The sequence below is a fragment of the Centruroides vittatus genome, unplaced genomic scaffold, assembly GCF_030686945.1.
Source record: "Centruroides vittatus isolate TY-2023 unplaced genomic scaffold, ASM3068694v2 contig_409, whole genome shotgun sequence".
Lineage (NCBI taxonomy): Eukaryota > Metazoa > Arthropoda > Arachnida > Scorpiones > Buthidae > Centruroides > Centruroides vittatus.
The window spans coordinates 40286-53479 of NW_027122221.1; the positions used below are offsets into that span (position 1 = coordinate 40286).

At 26.4% G+C, this 13194-nt stretch overlaps 1 protein-coding gene across 1 annotated transcript in view; it reads left to right on the forward strand.

Moving 5' to 3' along the window:
* Positions 1-2073: 2073 nt before the first annotated feature.
* LOC136976597 (calcium-transporting ATPase sarcoplasmic/endoplasmic reticulum type-like) overlaps positions 2074-13194 on the forward strand; it is a 30002-nt gene continuing 18881 nt past the window's right edge. Inside the window, exons 1-2 of the mRNA XM_067271926.1 lie at positions 2074-2098; positions 2857-3060. Of these exons, the coding sequence (XP_067128027.1) occupies positions 2943-3060 (118 nt within the window). The 5' untranslated portion in view covers positions 2074-2098; positions 2857-2942. The remainder of the gene's footprint in view (positions 2099-2856; positions 3061-13194) is intronic.

Sequence of the window (13194 nt, forward strand, 5' to 3'; positions counted from 1 at the left end):
GCGCGGGATGGCCTTTTTTGTGTTTTTCTTAAATTACAAAAGAATGTCTCTAGAACAAAAAACGTTCGATTACGCGACCGAGCGAAAGTGCGAAAGCGGGTGATAAATCGATTAGTAAAAAGGCCGTAATCTCGTTTAGCCAATGGTTAGATCCATTTATCGGCGGAAGAATCGGAGCCAGACGCTTTCGTCTTTCGCGAAAAGTTACGATTATTCGTTTTTATCGCGTGTTTTCGAATATTAATTACCTGTTAAAAATTACGGGGAATTTGGAAGCCTTCCAAAATTATTCGTGTTAAGAATACGCTAATCTAACCGTCTACGCAATAAGCGTACGACGCTGGATCAATTTTACCCTTATCTTCGATTTATATTATTCCGTTTACCGGTCGTTGTTATATTCGGAAATGCATTTAATTTGTACCGCCGATGCGTTAAATATGGGAAATTTGTAGTTTAGCGGAAGAACTCGCACGCCGAGGTGTAAATCTAAACTTGTACAAATGTACCGACCGTTTATCCTTCGTTCCCGCTTTTCGTGTAAAATTTCCGGCCAAGGTCTCGGTGTTTTAACTTTAAGCCTTAACGTATAATAATTAAATAAATTAAAATATTCCGGATAAATAATACGTAGCCGGTGTGTAGTTATGGAAAAATTTATTTTACCGAGCAGTGGAGAAAATGTGGGAAATGCTGGATAATAAGAGACAAAGTAGGGTCGAACTTTTATATACATCGTTGCACTTACCGTTATTCTTCCTTCCGTTCCGATGTTATCTTGGAAGCAATCGGAGATCCGCATCCAACGTTAGAAAAAAACTTGGAGGTAGACTAATGATGACTTTTTATGGAGCGGCGATAATTTAAGAAACACCCTGGAATAAATTTTCGAGAATTGGAGACTTAAATTTTAAATTATTAAAATGCCTAAAATTTCCGTAAAAATCTGCGAAATATTTCATTTATTACGCGTAAAGAACGAACGAAAACACTTAGCGGCTGGTACGTTTCTCAACCGGTAGTTCGCGACTTCCTCGTGATCGGTGCGAAAGTTTCTGGTTTTTAAATGGAAAATACCGTTTATTCCGTCGGTATTTTGAAATAATTGGCAGAAATTATCGACACTTCCCGAAGTCCGCGCTGGAAAAATGATATATAATAATTAATATTCCAGTTAAATAATTGTAGCTAAAGTTTAGTTAATTGGAAGAAGATTATTTTAAATTAGCCATTTAAGTAAATTAATAAAAAAAAACATTTAAACTAATGTCGCGCCATTGTTCTGTGTATGGATTAACAGGCCTATTTATTCCCCTAATTAAACAGTAAAAACCATCGATTATTGGTAAATGGAATACAAAACAAACATTCAATTAATTTTAATTATCGATTGCACTTTAATATATGAAAGGTTTTATTGAGTTTCGATAAAGATTATTAATAAAAAAAAAACAAAATACAAGTTCTTATCTCGCTGTTATTGCCACTTGCGTAAATAGATAACATCGTGGAGCATTGTTTCGTTTGTAAATACGTCACTATTTACATCAATGTAAAGATTTTGGAATCAAAAATATCATTTTATCTATCAATTTTATTAATCGATAAATCCAACGATAAATTAAAACTCCGTCTGAAAGATTTAAAAATATACATTTATTTATTTATTGAAAATAATAAAAGGCGCGGGACAGAAGGAGAAAACGTCATCGTCGAAGGATAAGGCGAAACGTACCATTGGTCAAATGTTAGGAGAAACGTCGAAGAGGCCATCGAACGGACCAATGACGGGTGTCGGGCGAACCGAAGGCGAAGAATACGATCACGTTATAAAATGGCTACTCGGATAACGAAATTACGTTGTTTCGACCACGCGGAGAATTATCGTCGCCACTTTCTAAATATCCGCCGTCTCGCGACGTGCATAATTAGTAGTACGTATGCGCATGACGTGACAATGTCGACTGCGTCATCGGCGCTTAATAATTGAAGCCGGACAATTACCCAGGCGAGGTTGCGATGTAGATTAGTCGTCCACCGATGTTTTCCTAGGAGTTTCTCGTCGTCGTCGTCGCCTTTATTCCTCGTTTTTATTCAGGTATTAGTAGGCTGGTGCGGGATCGGCATCCGTCTTAACCGTACGCATCCTCCATATACCGGCGTGACCTTGGTTTAATTCACTTAATATCACGCGCTAATTACAGGAAAAAACGCGCGCCCGACTCGACTAAATCTCCTGTTTACATAAGACAACCCGAAACAAACCTTTCTTTGTTTATAAACATGTATTTAATAGTGTTTCTGTCTTAAACGCATCGACTATTTAAGACATAAACACCGTTACGTCTATAAATAATTCTTCCATTCAAAATGCAAACAGGGATTTAATATTATGTTTGAAGTTTGAATCGAAGAATCTTTCGATCGTATCTCTACGTCAGTTTTTTTTATTTATATATAAACAATAGAAGGTTTATTGGATTGACAGCCCCGCATATATATATATACGTCCATTATTTATATAACACCTGGATGTATATTTATTTTAATATCTGGAAAATTGGGTGGGCCGACTTGCATATATCATTGAAATTATTTCCAGATGTTAATTGCTAATCATCCAGAAAGATGAAGTATTAAACATAATATCTAAATGTAATCTTTCTACTTCCAAAAGCAAAATACGGTGATTTTTTTTATGTTATCGCGTGGATGCTTGGTTATAGTTAATGCCGTACATCTTTGTTTTTTTACTTGTTTTATAGTTTTTAATATTAAAGTAAATTTAGCTTTAGAATAAAGCCTTTTTTTAACGTTAATTTAATTAAGATTTTGTCGTCTTTGTGCTTTTTTTAGTACTTACTTCAAAAGTTGAAGTGTCCAGCTGCTGGGTAAATTTGAATATTTGGTGAATATCTCACCATTCTGTGGATTAAACAACCATGGAACTAGCTCATACAAAAACGGTCGACGAGTGTTTAACCTATTTTGGAACCGATCCAGAAAGAGGATTATCTGATGATCAAGTAAAAAGGAACCAAGAAAAATATGGTCTTAATGGTATGTAATTTTTAAATTTCTTCTTTTTTACGCGTCCTTTGCAAATAATAAACTTTTTCGGTAAGAGTTTGCGTCGAGCGTCGGGCGATATTTTCGAAATCGAATTTTGTCGCCTAATTTTCCGTTACGCGATTCGGTACATTTTTATTAGGCGAATAGAGTTCTTTAATATGGTAATTAATCAAAATATGAAAAAATTTTTACGGTAAAATAAACATAACTTCCTTAATTACATTTACATCTATTTATAATACTAAACCGGTACTGTTTTAATTTAATGAAAAACCAAACATGCAATTAAAAAAATATGTAATATTTTAAGACGTATATTTTATATTTAAGTGAAATTTTTAAGGCACGCAAACGTAAAGTTACTATTTTAATTACAAATTTGATTAAATTTATGTGTAATTTTTCAACATATATTTAAATATACTTTAATGCGATGATTTTGTAGTTAAGCATAAACATTTAAATTTTTAAAATACAATGAGACGTTAAAAATTATCTGCAATTTGAGATAAAGAACTTAGATAAAACTGTTAATATTGAAATATTTTTATACCGTAAGAACACATTTATTGAATGATAGTCTCAATTGGTATGCATTTAAATTACATTTTAATATTATGAAACGGCACAGTTTAAAAGACCCGATTGTATGCTTTTTATGTTGATTGTTAGAAGTACTTTGAAATAGCTACATTTCATTAAATGATGAAATTTTTATTTTTTAAATTACTGCTTTTAAAGCTTTAATTTTTGATATAGCAGTACAGAATATTGTTTTAAAAAAATACTTAGTCGACGACGGAAAACCGTCTTTTAATTCGGTCGTTTCGGATCTTAGATAAATTTTATAAATTAATAAAATTTAAAGACTTCTAACGTAGTGTCGATACATTTTCAATGGTTCCCGGACAATGATATACAATAGAAAAAGCTGTCTGTTTTGACTAAATGTGTTAATGAAGGTAAATTTGTAAGTGTTTTTAAAATAAATATTTTTCTTCTGTAAAAATAAAACAAAATGCAGTCGCCCAAATATATATATTTATATAATTTTTAGGTTCGATTATCTGATTTTGTTTATTTTATGCATATCATAATAGCAATAAATTAAATATGTATTTCTGTTTGTTTAAAAATATCAATAGTAATAATAAATAAAAGGATTTTTTTTTTATTTCAACTGCAAATGAAAAGGATATATTTTATATTTTAGCTTAGATGTAACACACTGTAGTTAATTTTATAAAGAATTTAACTGTTAATTTTCATTTTGATAGTTTAAATAATTATATATTTAAAAGATAATATGAAAATAATATATTTTAAATTAATTAATGTGACATTTTACATGATGATAAAATATATTATACAAGAATGATAAAAATAAAAGTATTGTCTAGTAAAATATATAATTACTTCAATCCGAGCCCGTAAATGTACTAACGTGATTTAGATTACAATTTCATAATATATGTCTAAATGGTAACTAAATAATAATTGCTTTTATAAAAAGACCGAAAAATATAGACGTGCGATTTAGAAGCCGTTACGTACATACGTATGTACAGTTAGGCACGAAAGAAGCTTTAAACATCAATGAATAAAAATTGCTAAAATGGTTCCCATTCTAGAAAGATTGAAATTGTAATAGAATTAATAATATATAAGTACACAACATAAAATCCAAAACATTCTTGTAAAGTTTATGATAAATTTTGTATTAGATTGCAAACACTTGATTGCTAAATAAATTTTATATACTTAATTAAAATACTTATAACTTTATATTCAACTTTATATGATAAATAAATTTACAATTCTTTGACAAAGTAATGAATCAAATCATTAGTTTTAGTGCTTATTTGTAAAAATAATTTTAAAAGTAATTTCTTCAAGAAGTGATATTTAAATTTCAATAATGGAACAGTTTGTGTAATTTTCAAGAAAGGTGTTTAAAAAAAAATATATATATATCTAATAATAAAACTGCTTGTAAATGTCATTCATTCACTTCCAACGAAACATTCTAACTAAACAATAAAATATAGAAACAAATCTCTTCCGATAACGTTCTAATGATTTATCATAATATTAAAAATCTAAACTCTCGGAAGTTCATTTGCAATTTATAAAATTTTAATTGATAAAAAATATAAATCCTCTTAGAAAATTGCAGAAAATTTGCTTTATATAATGATACGACATGCTTGAACTTTTTCAGTTATATTGTAGTAACTGTTTATACCAAATATAATTTACAATGAGCTATTACAAATAAAGTTATGAAAAAGAGAAAGAACTGTATGAAAAAACTAACATAAAAAAACAGATGTAAAATCGTAACTTATGATTAATTTTACTGTTTCTATAATAATAATAATTATTATTTTAACGTTATTGTAGACGCGGTCAAATTCGCCCACACTTTGAAAGGAAGTAAAATACATTTACAGTAGTAAATGTATTTTACTTCCTTTTAAGTGTGTGCAAATGGCAATTTTGATTAATTTCAATGTAGACTTAAAACAATGCTCAAATATAATTTTTGTTCTAATTTCCTCATTTATAAATAGAAATGATAAGTTTATCATATTTATACTTTGATAGAAATATCAAAATTTGTTATTATCTTATTAAATCGGTTATACTTATGCCGAAATTAGCTCGAATTATTTACGTAGAATTTATAAATTCTAATTAAACTTAATAGAATAGAAATCTATCAAAATCAATAAGTGTTATATATAATATATAGTTATATATTCAAATGTTAAGAGTATCTTATCATTCTAAGCATATTTAAATAAGTAAAAATTTATATAAAATTTTAAAATTATAATTTTGTTTCAAATATTCAAAAAAAATTGGACATTTACACTAAATAACATGTAAATTAATTATTAATCATGATTATATAACAAATAAATATATAATTATATTATTTCTGGAGATATTTTATCCTGTTACCTGAGGAATAATTAATAAAATTAAAGTTTTTTAATTTTAATGCAAAAAATTGTTAATTTATAAAATTTTGTAAGAAATAAAATCTTATTTTATATTCAATTAGAACAAACTAGCTGATTCAAACTAATTAATTCACAGGATCAATTGGAATGTCAAATTTGTTTAAATTAACAAGGATTTGTATATCAATATAAAGTATTTCTATTTTAAACATATGCATATATAAACAGTAAAAATTACATTTCATTAATGAGTAATGTGACTGTGCATTGGATGTAAATTTGACTTTTTAAACAGGAATAATTTGGAAATATTCCAAAATTTGCAATTTTACACATAATTTTGAACACAATATTATGGATTGGATGGATAAGTTGACAATATTTTGCATTGTAGAGCAGTGTTTCTCAAACTTTTTGGACCGCGACCCCCCTTCTGCACTTAAAAATTTCAAAGGACCCCCGAAGAATAAGTGTGTGTCGAAAAACATCCCGGAGGGAGGGGGTTAGGCTCGTATTTAATTATTTATATTATTTTTATTATTTATATGTGCAATTTATTTAAGTAAAAGTTATTTTATATATTTTTTATTTCTATTATTTCTAAACATGAATCCATAGTAAATTTATAAAATATTTGAAAAAATTGATCTGGCATCAATTTTTCAGCGACCCCCCCCAAATATTTTTCACAACCCCCACTTTGAGAATCACTATTGTAGAGGATTAGAATTAACATTGCGTTCACTTCTCGGGAAGTTAGAAATTCCTAAAATTTCTCCGGACAAAATACGAACGTTTGTAACGAAGCATTGTCAAAATTTTACATTAAATGAACAAATTATATAGATTTTAAATAGTTTCTTATCTGTTGATCTATTGAATATTTCTTATCTTTATATACTTGCACGTGCCATTTTTTCTTTTGTCGTTTTTCGTATCCGCATAACGGACGGAGAAATGGTTTCATTTAATTAAACGTGTGAAGTCCTTTTATATTTTATAAAGCAATTAAACCCATTTTCTGATGTTTAATGAAACTTAGAAAAATTCGTACTGTAATATGATTTGATGCCAAAGTTACTATCATCATCTCCTAAGCAAAATAGAGATTTGTCTTTAAAAACATCTGTTTGAAGATCTTTTTTTGTGAATATTGTAGTATTGTGCCAACAAATATTTCTTCCCTGCAATAGTAGCTAAAAAGTTATAAATAAATATGTTTTTTTTACTTTAACTGAAGTCTGTCCAATTAGAAACTTGTAAGTTAAAAAAAATTTACTTTGAAATAATTTATTACCGGTTAGTAAATCGGTTCGTAATTGGAATTAATTTTTATAGAAATTTTGTTTTGATAAAAACGTTGTTCTCGATTTTCTAAGCATTCTCGTGTAATTATTATTATTAATTAAATCAATAAACACAATTTTTTCAAAGTCAATATTTGTGAAAATGTCTCTTCAAAAATAAATCTTTACAAAACTAATCATAAATTTTCTCTTTACAGTTTAAAATTCAAACTATATAATAACTATTATTGCATATCTTTCATCTTACTCTATAAGATTATTGTGTTAAGGAGTTATTACAATGTAATCTGATAATTTTAAGATTGTTAACACAAGATAACATAATACTTCGATAGTAAAAATATATTTTTTGATAAGTATTCTGAATGTCGTAAATATATTGCCTATCTAGTTTTAAAATTGTTACTTTATAACTTTTTTGATTTTTGAGTATTAAATTACTTACTACAAATTTAGCTTTCACTTGCATATAATTTGAAAATCTCATTGTATGTAAAACGATGAAAAATACATGGTTAAAAATTACAGAGAAAAGTGTTATTGAATATTGTTACGACAAATTTTAACGCTGCTCTTAAAAATTACTTATCGTGTCTGTCGTCGGTAAAATGCGCAGATTTAAACGGCGGCGTGAACTCGGGAGAATGCGACGCCGAATCGAACGAGCCGGTACGATTCGAAACGTCTAAATATCGATCAAATTTTAGTATTTCCTTTACGTGGCATTTCTCTAAATGTTCAAATTACACATATTCTGGCAGGGTCGGCTATTGGAGGTTGGCAAATGATAACTTGTAGTGTGCAAATCGTTAGTAAATGTAATAAAAATATAATATTGCTAGAATTTAAGGATATGTTATAATTGCCAAGTTTGCAAGTTACGTAATTTTTTAAAGTTATATAATAAAGAAATAGTCTAATTTGGAAAATATATCAAAATTTATCACTCTGGAGAAATTTGTTACTTTGAAACTTTAAAATCATTTTAGAATGAATTGGCTTACATTATAATAATTTGTAAATTCTCATTTATGTAAAGTATTGTCATTCTTTATTATTCAGTCAAGTTTATTGTATTGTAAGTTAAATTTACGAAATTATTTGCTTTATTTTACAAAATATTTTGAAAGTATACTTATTTCACTTGTATTTGCGCAATAACTCAATGCCATCCAATTTATAATAAAGGTACAAATAATTCAAAATTAGTATTACCGCTATACTTTAGCAAATACATTTTAGCGGCTATTTAAGAAGTAATTCTTAATAGATTTCGTCGGAAGAAAATTTTTTGATGATTAAAAAGTCGAATAATCGTAAATAATGTACATTTTATACGAGTCGTTTACGGGCCAAATCGATTAACTCCATTTGTAAATCCTTGATATAATCGTTATTATTTTTACATTTTTTGCATAACTAATTTTATATATCGTTACATTAAAGCTATGCTTTAATATAACGGTATATAAAGACACATTCTATGATATTTATTTAAATTTAAAGTTTAAAAGGAATTTTAAAAAATAATTTATATTATCAATTTTTATACTTTTTGTTGTATGGAGTTAATCGATTTGGAAAGTGAGTAGCTCGTATATTGGACGGTCGGTTAGTCTTTTAGGGAGTATTTGCAGTCAAACCTCCGACAGCATTTGTGGAACTGCATACAAAACGTCAGTCTTTTTTATATTCCTATCAGTGGCTATTCTTTAGAGGTTTGACCATATAAAGTTGAATGATTTATTATTTAATTTTCTAAACAATTACTTTGATTTTGGAAATACTTTTGCACTTAGATGGTTAATGAATGCTTGAAAAAAATTAAATATATTAATATTCAAATATCCACATACATATTTTGTATATTAATTGGAAAATTGTTTTTAAATTTTGTTTAGGATTTTAAATTTGTATTTTTCTTTCTATGTAAGCTTTTTTTCCAATTGTTTAAATTTTTTTCTTTGTTTTTTAAAGCCAATAAAATTTCCTCTTGTAATGTTTTCAGAAGTGTTATAACAACTTTTATAAAATCTTTTAATATATAATTAACGGTTTGCCCAATAATGTCTACAAAGTGGAAAGAATTAAATAATACTTTAAGCAACTGCAAACAAAAATAATAGTAATAAAATTTAAATTATTAACACTACTTAATACAAATGTATAATAGATATGTTATATCCTAATCAGTTTTTCTATGTAATTTATGAATTAGTTGTAAAATTCATCAGTTTCTTTATTAATTGCATAACTAAAATCAATGATGAATTGTCTATTAATGAATATTTTTAGACTTTCAGGAATAGAACTTGTTTGCACTCTATCAATTGAACTATTCATATTTTTGAGAAAAGATGCTTTCAAGGAGCCTTTTTAATCATTTTTTTTCTTAATTAAACATTAAACTAAAATTAATTTATAGTTATAATTTTGCATTTTTCTTTTTTTAAAATCAATACTGATTGCAAATTGTTTATAATAAGAAATTACTGACACGCAGTATTAAGTAATCAGATATTCCTTAATTTTTCTTAAAATAACTGAACTATGAATGAATGATTGAAAGAATTTTTGACACGAGATTATTAATAGTCAAAATATATATTCGGTAAGCATATAATATAATATCCAGTTCATTACTTAGAACGGTCGACAAAGAATTTTAGAAGTTTCTCCTCCGATTGTTTTTACATTTTTCGACTGCTTAATAATCGTTTTTCGTAGATTAGGAAGGAATTTACAAAGGAATTAAGACGACCGAGTAATGCTCGAGTCTTAATTGTTTACGAGTATAACGTGACGTTCCGTATACTCCTTAAGTCGGCTGCAAAGCTTTCGATATTTTGCCAACTGTGTTGATACTTGAAAATGTTAGTTGAAGGATACAGTGTAGCCAGCCAACATTGCAATTCGATAACCGAAACAGTTATATAAAATTCTTTGCAAGGTTAAAGAAAGTTTATTCTTGTTATTTGAATGGCCCATTTGGCAATATACTTTAGTACCCATGAAAAATACAGTTCAAACTGTTCTCCAGATGATTTTTGTCCAACTCAAATTAAGTTAATAATTTTATTTTTTTACAAATTAATATAATTGCTTATTAAATGCTGTTTTCCAAATTTGTTTATTCAATTAATTATCAAAGTTTTTGATAAATTTTCACAAATGTTTTTGTAATTTTTTCTATTTCAATATGCAACTTTCCGATTTAAATTACATATAAAGAGAATGAAATAAGGTGCATAAATTTAAATTCATATTAAGAAAAGAATCAATTCAATTAACTTTTTATCTTAGTCTCAATATTCTAGATAAATTAATGCTTTAGTAGTGCATTGAATAATAGTCCACTTAAACACTTGATTACACCTGAAACATCTATTTGAATGATATATTGTAGTATAATTCTAGTTTTTATAACAAATCATTCCAATTTTTTATCATTTATTACTATTATTATTTTTAAATGATATAAAATAGTTACATAATTACTTCATTGTTACAAATGTAATGGGAGAATAATGTAAATATTACAATAGTAATTTAAGTTGAATAACTTTGAAACAATATTTATTCATACTCCAAGATATTTCCGTACACTGTCCGTTATGCAATGTACTTATTATCTTTTTCATTAGCATCCTTTTTATAATATTGCTAAAGAATAATTATACAATATTTTTAAAAACTTTCATATAAAATCTTAAAAGCCATATTAGTCATAAAACTTAAAAGAATTATAAGACAAAACAATTATAGTAAATAAAAAAGAGAAATGATTGCACAGTTTAAATATAACATCTCATAAAAATTATATTGACTTTGAAGGTTAGTTTTTTTTCCTTTATACTTCCTTTTGATTACTAAAAAAAGAAAGAATTCTTTGTTCTCGATATCTTAAACAGCAAGTTAAAAAGAAGTTATATTTATATCATGCAATAAAAGTAGAATGCAAAATTCTTATCTTTCACAATATTATTTTATTTTCTATGATAGTAATTTTTTTTAGGTCACTGTGTCTCTGTTTATCTTGAAAATTTGTCTAAGAAGTCAGTCTATACGAAAATAATGGATGTAGCTTCATTATTAAATAAGAGTTCCGTTATTCGTACGTCATTTTTGATATTTTATATTTCTATCAAACTATAGGAAAAACTACCTTATTCATTCTCTTTATGACTTTCCTTTTTTTGCAAAACATTAATGAATCACTGTCACCTTTTTATGATGATTTAAAAGTATTTTATTCTCTATAATTTAATGCTGTGTAACGTTTGTTGTATGAATAATGTTTATAGTAAGAACATTTTAAATAAAATGAAATCATTCTAATGTTTGTTTCAATTTATAAATGCCTTCTTAAATTCTTTGTAATATAAGTTTTATATTTAAATATTATCATACATTTGTCACAAATTACCACATTGTCTTAGATGTTTAGATCATTTATTACGTAATAACAAATTATGAAAAAATTTAAATATAAATATTACGAAATTTCTAATTTAAGGTACGAGCCTCGATCGTATAAAAATCGGACATTTAAAATATAAAAATTTACTTCGATTGGATATTTTAACACCTCAAAACTTAAATTAATAGTTTGTAAAAGAAAATATAATTGGTTAAATAATAACTATATTGATATAATCCATTCATTTAGTTCTTTAAGCAAAAGATGCTATTACAGTTAATCAGTTAGATTTTTACAAGTATCATTCAATGTAATATAAACAAATAGTTTTGAAACATCAATCATTTATTTCAAGTGCTTAATTTGTTTCATTCGATGCAAAAAAAAAAAACAAATGGAAGCATTTTAAAATAAATTTTTTCCGATACTCGAAAATCATTTCCGTAGTTTTTCTTTATTGTTCCCAATAAATCTATTTGTTTTTTCGTATAAAACGTTTCGGCCGATTTAAAATACGGAAACGTCGAGTCGAAAAGACTTAACTTACTATTGCCGTTCCTTATATTATTATCCATCAAAAATATTAGTCCTAAATATAGTTTTTACAAAATATTTAAATGTTATTTATTCAACACAGACTGAATAAATACTCTTAATATTAAACTATTTTTTAGCTTGAATAAATAAGTTTTTTTTTAATACTTAAAGCTATTCGGCCGTACGATAACTTAGATTGTCGCGTTGTCTCGTTACTTGAAATTAAAATAATGATTTCTTTATTTGTATTTTATATGACTTAACTGGAAAATCAGTTAATAGTTGTGTGTTTTTTTTGGTCAATATTCTTTTATATTTTGATCAATAGTGACATTTGTTTCAGGACCATATTTCATGTAAAAAAATCTTATATTTTTATCAGTGCATAGTTTCATTTTAATTTAGAAATTTATTGCTATTGTTGATTATTTTGATAACCAAAGAAATATATTGAAGTAGCCTTTATTTAGTAGTAATATATTTAATAATGAGCTAATTAATAAATTTCTCGAGTTATAATTTTTTTAAATAATTTACGTCGAAGGATAGATTCAATTCACTAAATGGAAATAAATCTCATCATTCAGAGATTTATTCTAAGAGAACTTTTTGAATTAATGATTTAGAAATTATATTTTACAGTAATAAAAAAAATTATAATGGTTTAAATGTGTGAAATTTGATTAGGTTGATAATGGTGTCAAGAAAATTGGCTTTTAATAGAAACAAATTATTTAAGAAGAACTCGACGTGCAAATGTTCAAAATGATGTTCTCTCTTTGATATGAATTTTATATTAAAAATTATCATTTTTAGTTCATTTTATAACAATTTGGAGACTTTTTTTTTCAAAATATAGAGATTGCAAAAAAATAACATTTAAATATAA